The sequence below is a fragment of the Dermochelys coriacea genome, chromosome 2 (genome assembly GCF_009764565.3).
Source record: "Dermochelys coriacea isolate rDerCor1 chromosome 2, rDerCor1.pri.v4, whole genome shotgun sequence".
Classification (NCBI taxonomy): domain Eukaryota; kingdom Metazoa; phylum Chordata; order Testudines; family Dermochelyidae; genus Dermochelys; species Dermochelys coriacea.
The window spans coordinates 251,434,413-251,454,168 of record NC_050069.1 but is presented as its reverse complement, the minus strand read 5'-3'; the positions used below and the strand labels follow the sequence as shown (position 1 = coordinate 251,454,168).

Below are 19,756 nucleotides of genomic sequence, written 5' to 3'. Positions count from 1 at the left end.
CATCATAATGAGCACAAAGTGGTGAAATGTATGATCAGTTTAACAATAACTCAGAAGACAATTACAAGCATTAACATTCTGAGCACATTCTGTTGTACAGAAAATAATTATAAGCAGGAACACTTTGTATGCTCAGAGCAAATAGAAGATGGCAGAAAGCCCCATCATGCTATTAAATGATCTTTAAATGAACAAAAATAGAGCAAAGACTAAACTAATTAATTAAACATAATGCCTGTTTTTGTTAACTTTTTTATATTTACAGCTTCAAAGACTACATATATTAGGAAGACTTTGAAAAGTCACCACTTTGATCAAATTTTATAAGATGTGACCTGGATAACTGATGGGTCTATTTGTTTATTAATGTACTTTTAAAAGACTGTCAAGGGCACCGGATGGGCCCTCTTTTATTGTAGTTAATAAGAATTGGAATAAATAAATACAATCAGTAATGGTTTTTAAGCCAACTGATCACTGAGCAAAGCACAGCATTTTATATCCTCACCTAGTCAATATCCTCCCTTCAGGAGCCAATTCCCCCTTTCTTCCCCAAAATTAGATAAAAAACAGAGCAGAAAATATCAGATCCCAAACTATCAGTTTATTAAAACAAAAATCAAAAGTTTTGTCCTGGAACAATATTAAGAAAACACGTTACATTATGCAATTATTCAATGAGAACAAGATTTCTTTCTGCGCCACCTCCCAAGCTCAAAGGTCACATGCTTTACAGCAGCAGTCAATGGCTCAGCCATTTTTAGACAGAAAGTGGTGCAATTATCACAAACGTTCTACTATAAGGGAATTTTCATTTCCCACTGCAGCGCAGGAATGGCAGAAGAGGTCGTGTGATAACGTACCAGGCTATTTTTCCATGATTTCATTTGGGGAAGGGCAAAGAAAAGGCTCAAGGACCACCACAAACCAAAGCGCAATGAACTGCATTAACTTTGATTACTAACACTGCTAAAAGTTCACAAGAAAGAAAAACTACACAAAAAGAACCTCAAAGGAATGATCTCTCCTACTCAGACTTATAGTCAGAAAAGGAGTTTCGTAGAAGATCAAATCAAATAACTCATAAACCTACGATGGGTTAATAACAATGTCTTGTGGCTTTCTAGGGTATTTTAAAATGCAAGTTGATATACGATATCTTAAACTAGAGATCAGCACAATGAACATAAGGTCATGATTAGTAGTGCCCAACTTTAACTGCAATAATTCCAGGTTATAATACTACATAATTATATTTCCATCTTTACACTGGTACAAAATTAAAACTACTGCTTTAATTCTGCTTTTTGTTTTTCTGAATACAACACTACTCAACTTGTCATGCTAAGACTTTGCACAAATCTCATTAATTTCTACTCACAGTAAAACTCTTTGTTTCATTGGGTGTTTTAGACACAAATTAGGCTGTTGCGTGATTTCACTGATATTGCTCATGAAATACAGCAAAATCAGTGTATTCCAGTTGTAATCAGCCAACTGTATTGTATTTGGATTTAAGTTGTTTGTAGGTACCTGTTAACTATTGTCCATAAAAGAGCAAATTAAAGGCATAAGTATATACCTACATCATTAACCATTATGAAATCTTATGTAATTTATAAATTTATTACACTGACATATACATAGACCCCTAGGATCATTACTATACACAGACAGATAGATAGATATGCTGGGTCTGATGTGAGCTCATTTATACCATTTTTATATGGATTTAAATCCACTGACTAAGAGAGTTACTCCTAATTTGTACTGGTGTGAGATTGGAAACAGAATATCCACCTTGTTTGCAAGACTGGTACATCTATCGTTTTCACTGTTTTTATCATTATAATGCTAGGAAAGCAGGTTAAGCACTGACCAGTGCCTTCAAATATACATATAAATCAAAGCACTTTAAAATGCAGTTCTCAGATCTGATGTTTTTTGCAACATTAATACAGTTCACTTCCACATATCCTTTCATAACTTACAGGGACTGTAAATATTCTTATGTTAGCATTGAAATTTCTTTCCTTAATAGTAAGACTAACTAGCAAATACAGTATTATTTAGTCATCACTTTCATCTCTACATTAAAATAATAAAAAAAAAAGGTGGGGTTGTAACTGGTCCCTATCTTTATACTTGAATTAAAATTTAAAACAATTTAAAAATCCTTCTTTTAAAAACCATTATGGAATGAAAGTAGTAAATCTGATTGTGAATGCCATTATGAATTTCAGTGTCTATTCTCCATGATAAAATTTGTATGCTGTGTTTGAACAAACTGTCATGTTAATGACATTCCTCAGTCTGGTGTCTTCAATAATAAGCAAGCTGAGTTTTTAATGTAGCTGATGGGGTTTCCCTCTCTCCCCCCAGACACCCTATGAGGAAAAACAGAATTCCCATTTACTTTCATGACCTCTGATTTAAAAGCAGAGATTGCACATTATTTACTACTGGATGATTTCCCTGAAATTTAATGAGGACTAACCACAAATATGACAGATGTAATTATCACAGTTTTATTCTGCACAGTCAGGGTCTCCTTGTGCTGTAATTGCAAGCTTTTCTTATGTTATTTCAGAGGAAAGGAAAGCAGACTTTCATTTCACTTTCACTCCATGGAATTGCATAAGAATTCCTTCTGCCTTGTTTTACACTAGAATAAAATTAAAGGGATAAGGAAAGAGCATTGATCAAATCGCTCTACCAACCTTCCCCACACACTTTCAACTATGTTGAGACCATGAGTCTAACCCCAGTTTTCACAACATACTGGGAGGAATGGAGGTCTTGAAGCGGTAGCTTTTTTAAAAAGAAAGAAACATGTGGGCAGGTGGCCAGCTCATTGTCTAGTGTGGAGAATTTTTTTCAGCCTGTATTGCTGCACTCATTTAGACTTAAATCAAGGTTGAGCGAGCCCCAGATGGAGATGGGACCACTGACCCCAAAGCTGGATATACACAGCTACAAGTACACCCCTGGAAGTCTCCTTTTCTGAGTCTTGAATATAATTGCTTTATTTTACACCGTACCCTCATCAGACAGCTCACACATGCAAGGAGAAATAATCCTCTTCTAGTTCAGTTCAGACGGTACTGATCTTGTGTTATTAGTGGCCACATTGCAGTACACTACAATACTCACTTCCAGTCCCAGCACTCTAAGGCACAAGTGCACCGAAAATGTCATTGTATTGACATGATAATTACTGAGGTTATTTAAACTGAAAGGCAGAATTCTTTAAAAAAAATGGTATGACTATTGCAAGAGTGAGTAAAGGAGGAATCACTGGTATTTCAAATCGACTGTATGTTTCAAGAAAGAACAAACCAAGTACGTAGCTAATAAAGCTAAGAGAAAATATCTCAGACAAAAGCAATAGCAACATGCAGTATAGACATTAGGCTCTGCCTTCAATGGCTGTCTCAACTGGGTAAGGACTATAGATCCAGCTTTCTACGTGCTCTTAGGGACTAGTTCTAAATGGGTCCTGACCTGGGGAGAGAGGAAGGATTGGGAAGTCCCAGGATTTGCTACAAACTAGAATGGCTCAGTCTTTCCAATTTTTCTCTCCATTTTCTGATGAACTGACACTAAATGAACTAATCTAGCTAAAACAAAACATCCTTGGCTTTGCTTAAACTTAAAGAGCTTCTGACAACTAGGTTTCCACTGTGTACTTACAGATGAGTCACTGCTCCCCAGCAACCTCCCACTGCATCACCTTCAGGAATTACATACTCAGTCTGTTGGTTTGCAAACAGTTAAAATTGAACCCAACGAACCCTTAGGAAACCATTCTAATCTTGAACAGTTTCCTTCTTTGATGCAACACAGACTGTGCTTGTCTGATCTCCACAGCCTTTCAATAAACCTGGGCCAGATTGTTTCCTCCTGTGGGGTAAACCCTCACAAGTTTCTCTTTGCAGGTTTCCCCCAGACTGCAGGCTCGATCCTGCAACACACCGCAGCTCTTGGCAGGACTATCCACACAAAGGTTCTGCGCCTTTGCACTGATTCGTGGGGCTCCATTCCCACCTATGCCCAGAAAATACCTTTTTCTGGTGCCCCCACCCAACCCATCATCGCAAACTTTGGTGCATTTTCATTTAATAAAAAAGTTTCAAGGAACAGATAATCTAGAGATTTGTATATGGGTCCATTGCCAAGCACTCTGGGCACTTTACATCTATATCAAACAATGAAGGCCAGACTGCTGGACTCTTGCTCACACGAGTATTTACTTACACCACTACTCTTGTAAGTAAGTGTTCACTAATATGAATAAGCGTTTCACACCCTAGCCCTTAGAAAATAGAATATCATGTTTTCTGTTCACAGCTCCCACTCCTGTCTTCAGAGCAAACCTCTCAATCCGTACAATTAAACTAAGGCGTGGTCTACACTAGCAATTTAGGTTGCTATAACTATGTCACTCATGAGTGTAGAAAATCCACACCTGAGTGATGCAGTTATACCCACCTAACTTTCACTGTACACAGTGCTAAGTCAACAGGAGGGCTTCTCCTGTCAACATAGCTACCACCTCTCAGGGCGGTGGATTACCTACACTGACAGGAGAAGCCTTTCCGTTTGTGTGGAAAGCATCTTTACTGAAGCACTACACCAGTGCAGCTGTGCCACTGCAGCCTTAAAGGGCATGGCTACACTGGAAACTTCCAAGTGCTGTTGCGGGAGTGCTCCCATGGCAGCGCTTTGAAGTGTGAGCATGGTCGTACGCGAGCGCTGGGAGAGAGCTCTCCCAGCGCTCCTGATAATCCACCTCCACATGGGGATTAGCTCCCAGCGCTTGGAGCCTGTTTACACTAGCGCTTGAAAGCACTCTGACTTGCTGCATTCAGGGGGGTGATTTTTCACACCCCTGAGCCAGCAAATTAGAGTGCTATAAAATGTAAGTGTAGCAAAGGCTTTGCAAGGCTTGATCAAACATAACTCATTCACTGTGTCCTGAAGAGAATTAAACAATAAAAGATAGGAAAGAAAGAAGCCTTGAAGCTCCAGAGGCAGAACCTCAGGTCTGGTTGAGTTGTGCACTGTGCACAATGGGAGAATAAGGGGGTGTGAAAAGGTGGCTTTAAGCCACCATTATGATCCCCTGATCCTCATGCTGACCAGGAAATGGTCCAGTCGCAGACAGATATAGGGCAGCCTAAAGGCTGATCTAACTTATGCTCAGCTGCCCTTGATCCCAAGGGGCAATCCCAGCAGCTAGGGATCCCTGGAATGCAGTGATACTCTGGTCATTCCCCTCTTCCTGAGGGCAGGAGCCACAAGCAGCTAGTACGTCACCAAAAGATTCTCTTACATAGGGGAAATCCTCATGTGGTCAGATCCACTGACTTTTATGGCTGCTTTGCATGACTGAACATTAGAATAGTCAGAACTGGACTCGTGGGTCTGGTCCCCAGAGTACATATTAGGCACAAAATCCTGATACTCCACAGCACCCTAAAGACTGTCAGGAGATTTGGTATCTTGTATTGACTCTCTGGAGAGAGAGTTTCATTAAGCTGTTTTATACTCAAGAAAAATCAAAGCTTTCAAATTCTGCTCAAAATACCATGTGTAGCTCAGAGTGTAGCTCAGAGTACAGTCCCAACAAGATGCTCTTTTAGAGAGGGAAGTGTTGTCAATGAAAATTGGAAGGAAACAACCTGTAATGTCAAATCTTTCTGTTGCAATTTGCCAGTTGCATAGTCCACACAAAATGATTTAACTGAGAGAGTAACACTGGAAACTGGTCCAGGACCAGTAAGAGGACACAGAGTATCACCTAATTCTCCAGCCTAAATGCTTGGTCCAAGTTATTTTCTTCTAATGATTTTCAGTGTCCTAAAGTGATACAAATAAAACCCACCAGTATAAATAGCCCCCCAGCTGGTAGCCTCAGAGAGGCAAGGACTAAGTGGTCAATGAGAAAACACTGCTTCCTCATGCCTAGAGATGGATCCACCATGTCAGGATTGAGACACCTTGATAGGGCAATGCTGCTTGCTATGCCGTACCTGTTCTGCAGCTAAAAAACAGAGAAGCCTTTGATCTCTAAAATGATTGCTCTGGTATCTTTCACGGACAAAATAAAAGATGCATATTCAATTTGTGTAGGAATGGGAGAAGTACAAAGTGGCATGTTAGAAAATTTGGTGGGATATGACCAAGAACTGCATTGACCTAAATTGGCCTTTGAATTATAATATAGGTGGTGGTAAGAGATTTAATTCTCTGCTTTGAGAACAGCAAGATCAGAGGTAGACACAGATCGCTGCAGAAGTAAATCACTCAGCACCAGGAAGGCAACAGATGAAGGAGGGAAAGAAGAAGGGTCACCTCTGAAATTTGAGGAGCAGCACTGACTGGCTTTACGAGAAGCAAAGCCCAGCTCTCTGTGGCTACAGAAACCATTCTAATACAGTTGTTTTTAGGATAGGGAAAGTAAGGGTGAAAACTTAGAGAATGACAGAAAATCAGGCAAACCTCCTTACACAATGGAAAAGGTCTGTTGAATTAAACGTACTGTGCTGAGTTGTGCAGTTTGCAAGCAACTACTGTCAGGTACAGGAAAATAATATGTAGATTTAAGACTCGTTATCTATTGGCATTATTGTCCTTTGTCTACAGTCTTCAAAAGGCATTATGTGCAAGTGTATGGAATGTATGTACTTGCACTCCCAAGTAATGGCTTGAGTCATTAATGTTGGGGGACTGGAGGTAGATATAGACCCAAGCCACTGTTATTACAGTGGTGCCTGGCATCAAGTTAACATATTATACTGATAGGCTAAGGATAAAAGATGGATTATTTGGATTACTTCACACTGGATACTGTACTTACAATTGGGCTGGCATTGATGTAGTCTGAATTGTCATGGCTATTTTCAGCTTTCAAGCATATCCTGGAATGATCATCTGTAAAGGCAAAATAAAATATAGCATTTCCACCCAAATTTTCCACACTTGTAAAGTTAAAAATAATTAAAGGCAAACTAATGTACATTTCAAAAGCAGACAATGTAAAATATTGTGGGAGAGTTATTTTATTTTAACTACTAAATTGGCTTAGATTTGCAACAGTCCCAACTCCAATCATGAAATAAAAGTCTTTGAAAGAAGATTTTAGAGGCTAACTTCCGAAAACATTTTCTCATGGTAACAATCTACCAGATGTGGAACAGTCTCACATAAGAAGAGGGACAAGCTCCATTGCTCATGACATTTAAGACTAGACTAGGAAAAAAATCCTCAAAAAAATCTGAAGAGAACAATCCTGCACTTGCAGCGAGATAGACTAGATGACCCAATGGGCCTTTTCCATCTACCTTCTTTATAAAATGATATTGTTCTGAAACATAAAGCCAGGAATTAGTACATGCAGACCTTGCATTTCTGATTATTTCTAACAGGAACAGCAAAATACAATTTATGGCTGGATTGGGAGATAACAAATTGCCCCAATTAAGGAACAGCACATTGTTGGGCTCTGCTGGAGCAGTGTGGAAGGAAACTTGTGACTCAGAGTCCCTCCTCAACTTCTGCTGGGAGAGAGTAAACTGTGTCCGGTACATACCCAGTACAATACATGACCTGGCGGAACTGTCCTGCTCAGTGCAGTAGTTGGATGGAGCCAGGCCCATCGAAAGAATTTTGGGGCCCTGGTACATCATGCTCACTGGGGCCCCATTCCCTCCCTTTTCACTTTATTCACACGTTACAGAAGTTTTTTTGGTGGCCCCCTGAACTCAGGGGCCCGGCACAACCATTCTGACTTTCCTCCCCCTCGTCAGCCCTGGATAAAGTCAAGGCCCTGCTTGGTCCGCACCCCCTCTCACACATCTGTGCAGCTCTCTTCCGCTCTCACGGTACTACTGATGAAGGTAGCCTATGCAAGGTTGCAGGGATGGGCTTTTGGTCCTCCTGCATCATCACACTAACGAGGCCATGATTTGGCCCCTTAGCACTAGTAGAATTGTGTCCCAATTTTATTAATTCTCTACACTGCGTAACATTTAGTCGGACAACCAACAGCACAATTAACACACAAGGAAATAGGATGAGAAGACATTAGATCTGCCTAATTCTATTTTTGAGGGGTGAGGTGGGTATTGAGTATGCAAACAAGATGGAACAATCACCTTGTGTTTTACATTAGATAGATTGGACTTCTCATTTGTATGATCTTATGAAATGTTATTTACAGCCATTTGATCTCATCAGCAAAAGTAACCCAGCAATGGGAGCACTTCTGCCGAAATCCAATTAAAGATACAAAAATAATGTAGAACGACTGAGCTACTCTTGGCTCCTCTCATAAAATTATTCCATAAGTGGCACATCAACATAAAACGGGAGGAACACCAAAAGACAGAGAAAAAATGTGGTCAAGCTGTTCAACTCAGGCTTCCCTGTGAAACCACTATACAAAATTAAAAAAAGATTTATGATCCAAAACGTGAGTTGTAGTAGATACCTTAGGAGGAGAGATGCGTACTTGGGGTATATCTACATTGGAATCTGAGGTGTAACTGCAGCTCAGGCAGACACACCTGCACTAGCATGGTTAAAAACACAAGTGTAGATAGCATTACAGGCGTTAGGGTAGATTGGACAAGCACACTGGGGACCTGGAGGACCTACTCACAGCGCTGAAGTCTGTGCTGCCATATCTACACTGCAATTTTTAGCCAAGCCAGTGCAGGTAAAACTAGCACAGGTTCGTCATACCTTAGATTGCAGTGGAGACATATTCAGGTGCCATTTTCAGAATAAAGAATGACAACGCTCATTCTGCTCAAACTTATATATAGACCAGCACAGAAAGGATTTCTGACTACATCAGAGAGAGAGAGAGAGAGAGAGAGAGAGAGAGAGTGAGTGTGTGTGTGTGTTTTCTTTACAAGAACTCTAATGTATTATAGATATTTTTACCATGGCAGCTTTAGGGCCTTGTGACATCTGAGATCATAAGGGTGGTCAGAGAAAACTTCACAACCTTGCTTATTCTAAAGGGTGTAAGAAGAAGAATTATAGCTCTGTAATTTTCTGGCTACAGGAAGCACATGGCTTAAATGTGCTCAATGTGGTCTGGAGACAAACCCTCATGTGGCATGGAGCTAAATAGGCACTTAGGAGAAGTCTCATCCACTGGAAGGCAGGGCCCCTGAATTAACTAATCAACAAAGAGAACGTGGCATCACATTTTTAAGTAACGGATAAACGAGCGAGACAGGGACTCATTAAGGTTTAGTAAACTGGTGTTAGCTTTCTATTGGAGAGTCAAACTAAGTGTCAGATCAATAACTTTGAGAATCAGTTAATTTTTTAAATTTAATACTTTGTCATGATACACCACATCAGTGATGCCATCTTATTATGGTGCTATGGTAGGTTTATTGAAGGGTGAGAGGACTAATATGTTTGTAAAGGGTTTGGTGATGAAATGGAAGAATTCACAAGAAAGCTCCCAGGGTAAGTTATGGACATGTTTTCTTAAGATTTTGTGCCTATGCTTGCTTTCAGGTGGCATTGATTGTTGGCAATGAGCCCATTATGTTCATATGTGCTTGCTGACACGCCAAAGCCTCCAGAAACTGGTAGTCACTCTCCAGAAAGATGTTCAGCAATTATGGACATATGTTCTTTGTGGTGACAATTGCAAGTTCAGTGGACAAATAATTTTGCTGTGAACTGTGTATTGATTAAGTTCTAAGCAGAGAAAAGCAGAGTAGAAGCAGCAGCAGAGAAAAAGGCAGGAAGGAGGAGAAAGAAAGAAACCTGGAGAGGACCCACCAGAAAGTTAGAAAGATGAATAAGGGTGGATACAGAAAGAAACTATGAAAGTGAGAGAGAAGATAGGACAGGCCTAATGCTAGTCATTACGCCAACTAGTTCAGATGTTTACTGGATCTACTAAAGCTTTGCTAAACATCAGACTAGTTCTTTGCATTTGCTATTATTTTGGCCAGATCAGAAATGACATGTGATAATAAGACATGTGAGATGGGAAAGTTGATGAAAGGAAGGCTCCCTAACCTGGGGGGCTGCAAAGGAGAAAACACCACACACACTTTTAGCTGGTGCTATATAAAATTAGGTGTCTTTATCTAACTTAGGTACTGATATAGCCCACAACAGCAATGCACTCAGGATTGCACAATCTTCAATGTATTTATCCTCACAACACTGTGGTGAGTTAGGGAAATTCCCCATTATTTTTTAAATGGGGAAGTGAGGCAGAGAGATTAAGTGACATGTCCAAGGTTACACAGAAAATCTGTGGTAAAGCAGGGAATTGAACCAATGTTTCCCAAGTCCCAGATTGGTGTCCTAACCACTGGATCAGCCTTCCCCATGCTTCATGTGTGATTTTTTTTTTTGCTACACTTCTATATATATACACACACATACATACATACACACACACACACACAAAACACTGTACTGAACTGTGGAACTTGTGAACTGTTGAAGTATAAAAACTAAACAGCCTGAAGATTATGTAAAGCTACACATGATCCTACTTTGCACTTAGTTCACTTGATATTAGCCAAGAGTTTAACTTTTCTCGCATTTGTATTGAAATCTAGTTAACTTATTTCACAGTACCATTTGTGCAAAGTAAGTAAGGAAAACATGCATGGTAGAGAATCTATAGAAACCATTATTTTACCAAAAAGTTTACTTATGAAATGAGTCATTTATTTTTTAAATGGGTATATAGTTTTCCTAGTTTTCCATACGAACATATAACCATCAACTGATCAAAATGTAACAGTTGAAGCTCTGGCTCACATTTCTTCACCTATCATTGAAATATCTCTGGGGTATAACATGCCAGCTTTTTAACACAGCACAGCAACAATGTTGCTATTTAGGAAAGAGAGTGAAGCTTACTCAGTCCAAGTTAGACTACTAGGGGAACATCAAGTACATTACTAGGCAGAATGCAATTTAAATTTTCCCAGGAAACTGGATTTTAGCACTCTTACTTTTGCAAAAGTGCCATGGGATCTTTATTGGACTAATAGATCTCCATTTTAAATCTCAGCCAAATTGTCACCTCTCCACAGAATAGTGTCCCCTACCACCATACAGTATTGGTTCAGCTTGGAGTCAGAGGGAAGAGTCACCTACAGAACAACCAATACCATTTCTTTCAGCATCTATGCTTTCCTTGGCAGCCTTCCACTCAACTGTTAACCAGGGATGATCCACCTTAGTTTATGAGATGGGACAAATCACAGCTTAAAGTGGAATGACTGCAAGTCCATACTCACAAGCACACTTTAAGAGGATTCATTTTGAGCAGTATCTGTTAACAAAAAGTGATAAACTGCTCTATGCTATGTCAGCAAATATTTTTTCCTATTAGCACTTAAAAGGATGCAAAAGCCTTGCAATCGTTTAGCTCTGGTGGATAAAGTTACTTTTCCAGAACTTGGTGCTTATTACTGCACTTCTGAGATAGAAACTTTTCAATAGGCCTCATTCCAAAGCCCACTGAAGCCACTGGAATCTTGCAATTTACTTCAATGGGCTTTGAGTCAGCTCCACAGTCAAAAAAGTGAATTGATAGTGCAAAACTGACTATTCTCCACTATGTATTCTTCTGCTTTATGTAGTCTTAGGAAAGACAGTGCTGGGAAGGGAACCTTGATCATAAGTAAGCAGAATTAAAGGGCTTCCCAAGCTGCCATGCACTGAAGAGCTAAGTTAAGTAGTAATGTGGCGCTATCAACCCTTCAGCTCTAATCCTGGCTCTGACTCAGTGTGTTACCTGTCTCCATTTCCCCAACTGTACAATGTACACTTGCATCTGTCATAGGGAAAATTAATGTTTTCAGAGCACTTAAAAAATTTAAATAGTGCCAAACCACACAACTGGATTGCAGGCACTCTTTGAAATAAAGCTGCCATTGCAGCTGTGGGTCCTATCTGTTCTTGGTTTAGGTTTGTTCCATTGGTTATTTAATAAAAATTGTGGTCAATTTCTCTCGGTTTTTTATGGGGCTCAGCATTCAGCAAATAATGTTAGTTACCGCCAACCGTGTAATCTAGGAGAAAATACATACAGTAGATATGCTGCTTGTATTTATACTCACAAAGACAGCCTTTTACATAAAAAAAACACACACACACAGATTCTAGGAATACAAATATTGGCTACTTTCAGCCTTGTATTTCGTCCTAAGCCTAACCTAGAACAGCAGCAATTTCCTAAGCTTTGCCAATTAAGCCTACAGGGGCTCACTCACTACAGCAGAGTATTTGATGAACAGATACTCTGGCTCTCATTACAAACTGCTGGTATTACTGCTTTGAATGAACATGATACCAGCTCATCTAAAGCCAAGCCAAGTTTATTTCTACTCAATAACCATAACTGCTGATCTTGCACAGAAACTGCATTACAATGTTTGAAAAGCACGCTGGGTGTTGATTTACATGGTACAGCACTTGCTGTCACTGTTCTGAAACGTCATATGATATAGCTATACATTTTACAAGTAAAACATAAGGAGACAAGTCAAATGTCTGACAGGACCAATAGGCTGCATAACAAGCAAATATTGAAAGCTGCTTTTCTTTTAGATAGAAACAAACAGTTTTGCATAATGCTTTGCCCTTCACCTATAGCTCTGATAATGCTTTACCAAAAGGTGGTAAGGAGAACATCAAGAAATTAACATATATTCATTCCAATTTCAAGGGTACATACATGTTATGACACTTTGAGAGCGATTCTTCTGGACATTCTCCTCCTTCTGGGCAATGGTCGTAGCATTGGGTTCAGCTTGATAAGCACAAAGGGCATCCCACTCTTTCTCCAGACGATTTTTATTCTTCAAATGGTCTTCCATATAGGACTGAAACGAAAAGAATATACCATCAGGCACCATTTTATATACAGGTTAGCAATGTACTCTCCAAATACAGGCCTGAGCTAAAAGAATGTATATACTATATTTGGGGTCGAAAGTAAAACTGGATCAATCGTAAGGTGGTGCTTACAAAGCCAGAAACCAGGGGTGGTTCAGATCCTGCTCCAATTTTCCAAACTCTCAAAGTTCCAAGAGATTGAATAGGGGAGAAATAGAGAGTGCAGATAAGATGCTTCAGTTTGGCTTATCTGTAGGCGCAGGGAATAAGTGTTGAGAGTATACATACACAAGTAAAAACAACAGGAATTCTGAACCATGTTTGAAAAGAGGTGATGATACACAAAAGGTCTTACTGCTAAATCACTGATTTATAATGTTTTTAAACTCAATTGTGACACACAAAATATGAATGTCTAACATTAAAAACAATGCTTTAGCTTTGCTCAGGTGAAATGCTTTTAGGATCCCCACCCAGCTCCAGCCCCAGCCCCAGAACATCAACCATAAGCTATTTCCTCTTCAATACCTAGAAAAGTGGATAGGTCCCTTTTAACCTCAGGTCAAGGAATGGAAGAGAAAGCTTATGTCCATTATTCAAACAAACAATTATTTAACATATGATGATCCCATGTAAGACTGTGTGCTCTTCCAGGCAGCGTCCATGCCTTACCCTATAAAGTATTGGTGCACTCACAAGGTGTAACAAACTTGCAGCATTTACAAATGTAGCTGTTAAGAAGAGTATAAAATTGTTGGCCAAACAACATTTTTGTGATACTACATCATAAAAAATGCCTCTTCCTATCTTAGTGAGGTATAGACGGGAGAGGTGGCTGATTGGATTGTCTGGGGAGAGCTGACTCTGGGGGAGTGGGAGAGAGGGCTTCCCCTCTGACACCTGGACTCTTGCCTGGTGCCTTCCACACACTCTGCCTCCCATGCCCACCCACTGACCAACTGAGAGGAGGTGAGGAAGCAGTCTGGCTCCAGCAAGCCCTCCCTCCTCCCTTTGTGCACTCCCAGACACTCAGCAGACTTCTTGCTGCTGAAAGTTTCCTCACAGGCCATGTCCTCTAGAAGGTGTAGCTGTCAGAGCTGGGTTTCCAAGCTTCCTGAGGGTCTGGCCAGATGAACTTTTTCCAGATTCCAGATTGGAATTTTTTCTCTCTCTGCACTAGGCTGGTGAGATGCCCAGTGCTCCTTCACGGCTTGCAGCATCCATAGGCCTCCAAGATGGTGTGAGAAGGGGAGGGGAAGTGGGGGAATAGGCGAAACGCAGCTACCACTGGATATATTGCTAGTCATGCCCTGAGGGAAGATTTCTTCCTGACCCCCACAGGGATCTGGATCAGGGACAGTACCATTCTAAAGGAGATTGTGATAACAAACGTGAATGAATAGTGTTGCAAACTGTGGCTGGCATCCAGTGCACACAGGTGGCTTTGAGAGGCCAGCTCCAGGGTAAGCCCAAACACAGTACCCTGATTGGTGGACTCTGTTCTCCATTAGCCTGTGGGGTATGGAAAGGTCTTAAGTTTTTGCAGACTTAGTTATTCCCTTGTCTACATTCGCATTCCGCCTCATGGGAAGAGAGATAAGGGTTTGGCATTGGCTGAATCATGAATTTGGTAGTAGGAGTCTGGCAAAAGGTGGCCAACAATTATTCCTTTAAGTTTGCACTAGATCCAATTAATACCTTGTAGTTTTGAGAGTGGGGGAAAATCAGTCCCTCCCTTTAACAGTAAAGTTAGCAAAATTATGACCTGCTACTTTAAATCCATTTACATGTCTACATCTTTATTCTCCTGTATCTCCTCTTCAATCAGCAATAAAATATTTGGGGAAGCTGAGGGAGAAACTGAGGTTTGAAGAGGTTAAATGACATGCTAAAGGTCATGAAGGAAGTTTGGGGCAGAGTCATAAAAGAATCCAGAATGCCTCATTTTGAATCAAAAACTTCAAGATCATTGTTCCTTAAAGCCCTTTGTTTGCAGTCAAGGCAGACCATTTTTTATTGTTTGCTTTTTCAAGCACCTACTAACATAGTTAATTCCACTGTGACATTTCCCTACAAATAATTGCCTGGAAAGATTTCCCAAAAAGCATTCAAATAGTTTCCATTCCTCAAAAATATGTTATGAAGACAATGCCACATGCTCACTTCAAAACATATTTCAAGGAAGAGAGGCTATCATGACCTTTCCGCAGGTTTTAAAACGGTCTCCTGCCAAATGCAAGCTTTGTTAAAATTACCATCTCATCAGGTTTCCTATAGAACAAGCAAAGCAGGATACTATTCTCTCTTGCAAATCAAACTATGTTTGTCAGTAAAGAAATGATGTCTGACACACAGCTTTGTTTTCTACAAAATACACGTTGTCATCGTTGTTCCCACCCCCACCAGGGTGGAAATCAACCCACCAATACTGAAAAGCAAATAAATAAGGACATTTGTAGAAAAAAAAAAAAAGAAAAGACTCAGGCGTACCTTAAATGCCACTGAAACATATTAGACTAAAAGAGATTTTTGGAGAGACAGAGAAATAGTAGTGGCTTAGAAAAAGACAAGATACCTATACCTGTTGTATCTAACGGGCCTGAGACAGGGTGAAGAAAAGGTCATTTATGTGGCTAAGCAAAGATTATCCCTCTTAAAGGCAAGTTAGCACATATGGAAAAAGAAAATAAGTGAAAGAGTGGTACTGTACAGGAATCAGGATACCACAGAACCAAGATTTTTGGGTATTGGAGAGCTGTTTATTATGTGATGATCAAAGAGCAGACGACGACAATGACAATCATTTCTGAGGACAACCGATAGTATCTTCAGATTTTAAACCACGGTCCTGCAATCTGATTCATGGAGGCAGGCCCCTATACCTGCGTAAAAGTCCCCTGCACATCAGTGGGACTCTGTACAGGTATAAGGGTCTGACAATACAGGGTCTCTTTGATCAAATTCCTAAAATAAGGCCTTAGGTAATAAGTAGTTTTCACCACCATCCTACCCAAGGCGTTTCCAGTTGCTTCTATTTGTCACCTCAAAGATATCATTTTCCTTTCATTGTTTACATTTTCTGTAAATAGCTGAGTATAGAACAGTTAAGGTACTTGGTTTTTCAGATGTGTGTGAATTTTAAAACAGCTTATGCTTTAAAAAAAATGTTTAAAAGGAATAACTTCCTATTCTAGACAAATCTTAATTTTTCCTGACACTTGCCTGTAAACCTTAAGTGAAAATACAAATGAATAAGGAGAAAATGCACTCAAAACCTTGCCTCTAACAAAGACAGCTGTCTCTCAAATCATAATCAACACTTAACTTTGTTCAAACTGATCAGAGTAACACAAACCATTTTAAGTATAGAGCACCAAGAATTATGAGATGTTTGAATGGCTATATCCAGATGTGAGGGGGGTCTCTCTGTTCAGGGAAACCTACTAGTTAAAAACAATTGTGCAAGCAAATGCATTAAAATGAAAAAGAAAGAAAGAAAAGAAAAGAAAAAAAATAGGAACAGCTTCAAACCACTCAGAAATCAAGAAATTCTGTCATAATTAAGCCACATACTTTAATTTATGGTCCCTTAAAGCAAACCCCATTCCCCACTGCATTTGACTAGACAGGAACCTAGACAGGATATTCTGAAACATCCTCATGGGAATTCCTGGGAGTACGCTACACTCACTGGTGTGCTTCTGATATTTTAGAGTTTGTGCATGTCTACTGAACTCCACTCACTAATTAAGATATTTTCATGAGACATTCTGCAATACTTGCTTGGCACAATGGAAGTTCATTAACTGCATATCAAACACACACACAGTTTCACAGTTTCAGAGTAGCACACAAGAGAAAGGGAGGGTGTCACCATTATTTTAATATTACTCAAAGCCCTGTGTACACAGGCAGTGGCTGATCTCACCAAGGTGCCCACTTCTAGATCTGTCCTCAGGAGTGAGCCTGCAATCCTGATTGCATTGCTGTTGTCTACAGTATTGGGTGGAAGCCCAGATTCAAGTCTACTTGGGCAGTTAAGCTTCATGAGGTTTTCACTTTCCTCAAGCAGAGAGGGGCCCAGTGATGCTGCGCGTTCATTTGTAGCAGAGCTTACACTTTCCTTTCTATGTCCAGATGAGCTGCTCTTGCCATTGAGCATGATCCAGGGAAGAAGGTGGATTCAAGAGATCTACCTAGTGCCCACGGTGGGTGCAACGTGTTCTTAAATCAATTAACAGACTATTTTGTAATCAGCAAGGACATGCCATTTCAAAGTCTCGGTGTACTACATTAGGATTCTGCCAGGGTATAAAAAAGCTGTCCTTTGGGAAGGACAGAGAACTAGCACACTTGGTGGTTTTCTTGTGGCCTATAGGTCACAGATGACAGGATAGGTCACAGACCCTCAGGAAGCTTGGAAACCCAGCTCTGACAGCTACACCTTCTAGAGGACATGGCCTGTGAGGAAACTTTCAGCAGCAAGAAGTCTGCTGAGTGCCTGGGAGTGCACAAAGGGAGGAGGGAGGGCTTGCTGGAGCCAGACTGCTTCCTCACCTCCTCTCAGACATAAGACAGGTCGGAAGTTCCTGAAAATGGGGAAGTAACCAACACCTAAAGATATGGCTGGGGCTTGGTTAGGACTTCCTGACTGGTTTGAATTTGGTTAACCTGATTCTTGTAATAGAATAGCAGTTAATTTGATACCACACCACTTGGCTGTTTTTATTTAAGGCCTTGCATTTGTGGTGTTTTGTGAATAAATTAAGATTGACAAACCTCAAACTGAAATCCTATAGTACTGATGTATCTCCAAATACACTGTCTTTTCTGTGTCTGTCTGTCTGTCTATGTGTAGTATGGCCACCGGCTGCTTTCAAAGCACCTATTTTGTTCGAAGCTGTTCAGCAGTTACAAAAGAGAATTATTTTTGGCAGAACACTTCCTGTACTGATCATTGCTTAGAAAAACACTCCTTTGATGCATTCCGTCATGAATGAAAATGCCTCTTCCAGTAAAAGATCAGCAACTTTAATATGATGGACTTTGGCAGGTTTAATCTAATCTCAAATGTCAGCTGTGAAGAGTGGATTGAATATTATCTTAATCCTTGTGACCAGTGACCACACAAATCCACACCTTACTCCTGATGAGATGAAATCCATTGCCCTCAAACTCCAAGTTGCTTTTGATTTCCTTTCACTATCTTTGTAAAAATACGGATTTGACATGTGAGAGCTTCAGAGTGGCGCAGATTGTACCAACTCCCCTCTCGAAAGGAAGCAGGGAACTCATAGAGCCCTGCATCCTTGTCAGGCACAGGGTTTAACACCTCTCTTCCAAGAAAAGGTGCAGCACACTGCATCACAAACTCCATGGACTTCCCAAGATCTGCAGGGTGCCAAGAGCCATACAGAGCACAGCAGCTGCTCTGGTGCTGCTCCTTGGACAGCATCCCTCCTCCCAGGAACTCCATTAAAGGCAGGAGAGCCCTGATGTGGGCTGGGCTAGGCAGAAATGTCCTATGTCCTCTTACTGCAATACATTTCCAGAAAAAACACTTCAGGCGTAACTCAGAAGTGCACTGCTACCTCAACCCCCCGTAGCCTGCCCACTCCCCTCTACATTGGAATCACACAGCACTTTCTGCAGTGCCCGGGGAAGAGGGAGAACATGCAGGCATGAAAGTAGCTGATCCTGTTTCCACATGGAAAGTTTGGGGAGAAATGCAGAGGGGACACTCTCCATCCCACTCATAAGGGCTTGGTGTTTTCAGGATGCTGTCATTTGTCTCCGAAATGGGAATTTAGATACAAGAGAATTGGCTCTGTATATTATATTGCCATCTGAAATGTCACATTAAACACTGAAGGACCCTTCTTGCAGCAGCTCATTTCCTGCTGTTTCCTCTTGTTCTTTCCAATTTGACCCAGAGATATTTTTTTAAAAAAATATGAATTTTCCCTTTTATTGTGATTACCCTGTAGTTCCAAGTCTTGTTTTGTACATTGTGCTGGCACAGTATATCTCATCCCATAGCTTCTTTTCATCCAATCTCTTTGTCTATTTTTCTTCATATATCCCTATGCTGCTTCTTACACCAGTATATTTCTCCTCTTTATGGAGTAACTCTGTTTTACTTTCATGTCATATGCTTTTTTCATAATTTTTCTGCTTTACTATTTACTCCATAGTGGTCTCAGGGTAGAATTCTTTCCACCTGCATGCAGCTCCCAGAATTACAGAAGTCAGAGATGTAAAAAAGATCTAACCTAGCAGTTCCCAGACAGTGGCTCACAACCCCAAATGGTCACGGTCATGCCATCAGCAGACAGAGTCACAGAGATCCCTACTTGTGCGGACATGCCACTTTGCTCCGCACAGCATGACCTCACATGTATGGTGTGTGCAAGGTCCCGATTCATAGAGGACGCCATTTTGGTCTACAAAATGACATCCCCTGCACAGTGTGACCTCTCATGAACTATATGCAAGAGGTCACACTGTGCGGAAGACACCATTTCATAGAGCAAAATGGCATCCCCCCTGCTGTCTGGGGTCCCGGCAGGAAATATTTGATTAAAATGGGGTTGTGCTGGCAAAATCGTCCCTGGCCTAGATGATCATCCAGTGCCTGTCCCTTCAAATACAGGATTGTTTCCAGTACTTCAGTTGCTAAGTTTGCCCAGCCTAGTTTTAAATATCCAACATCTGATAGCTTAAAACAGCTCATTATCAGGAAATTATCTCTGACTTTCTACCTAAATCATCTTTTTCCTAGTTCCATTCCATATGTACTAGTTGGATCTCTTTCTACTACCAAAAGGTCCAATTCAGCAAGCTGGTACTATGC

The 19,756-nt window shown here is 40.5% G+C and overlaps 1 protein-coding gene across 2 annotated transcripts in view; it reads right to left on the bottom strand.

Annotated features, from left to right (window-relative positions):
* The window catches only part of PTPRN2 (protein tyrosine phosphatase receptor type N2), a 992,764-nt gene that overhangs the window by 56,431 nt on the left and 916,577 nt on the right, over positions 1–19,756 (bottom strand). For both annotated transcript variants that reach the window (XM_038390254.2, XM_038390255.2), the window contains 2 exons: positions 12,743–12,890; positions 6,863–6,936 (listed from right to left, as the gene is read on the bottom strand). In XM_038390254.2, the coding sequence (XP_038246182.1) occupies positions 6,863–6,936; positions 12,743–12,890 (222 nt within the window). The remainder of the gene's footprint in view (positions 1–6,862; positions 6,937–12,742; positions 12,891–19,756) is intronic.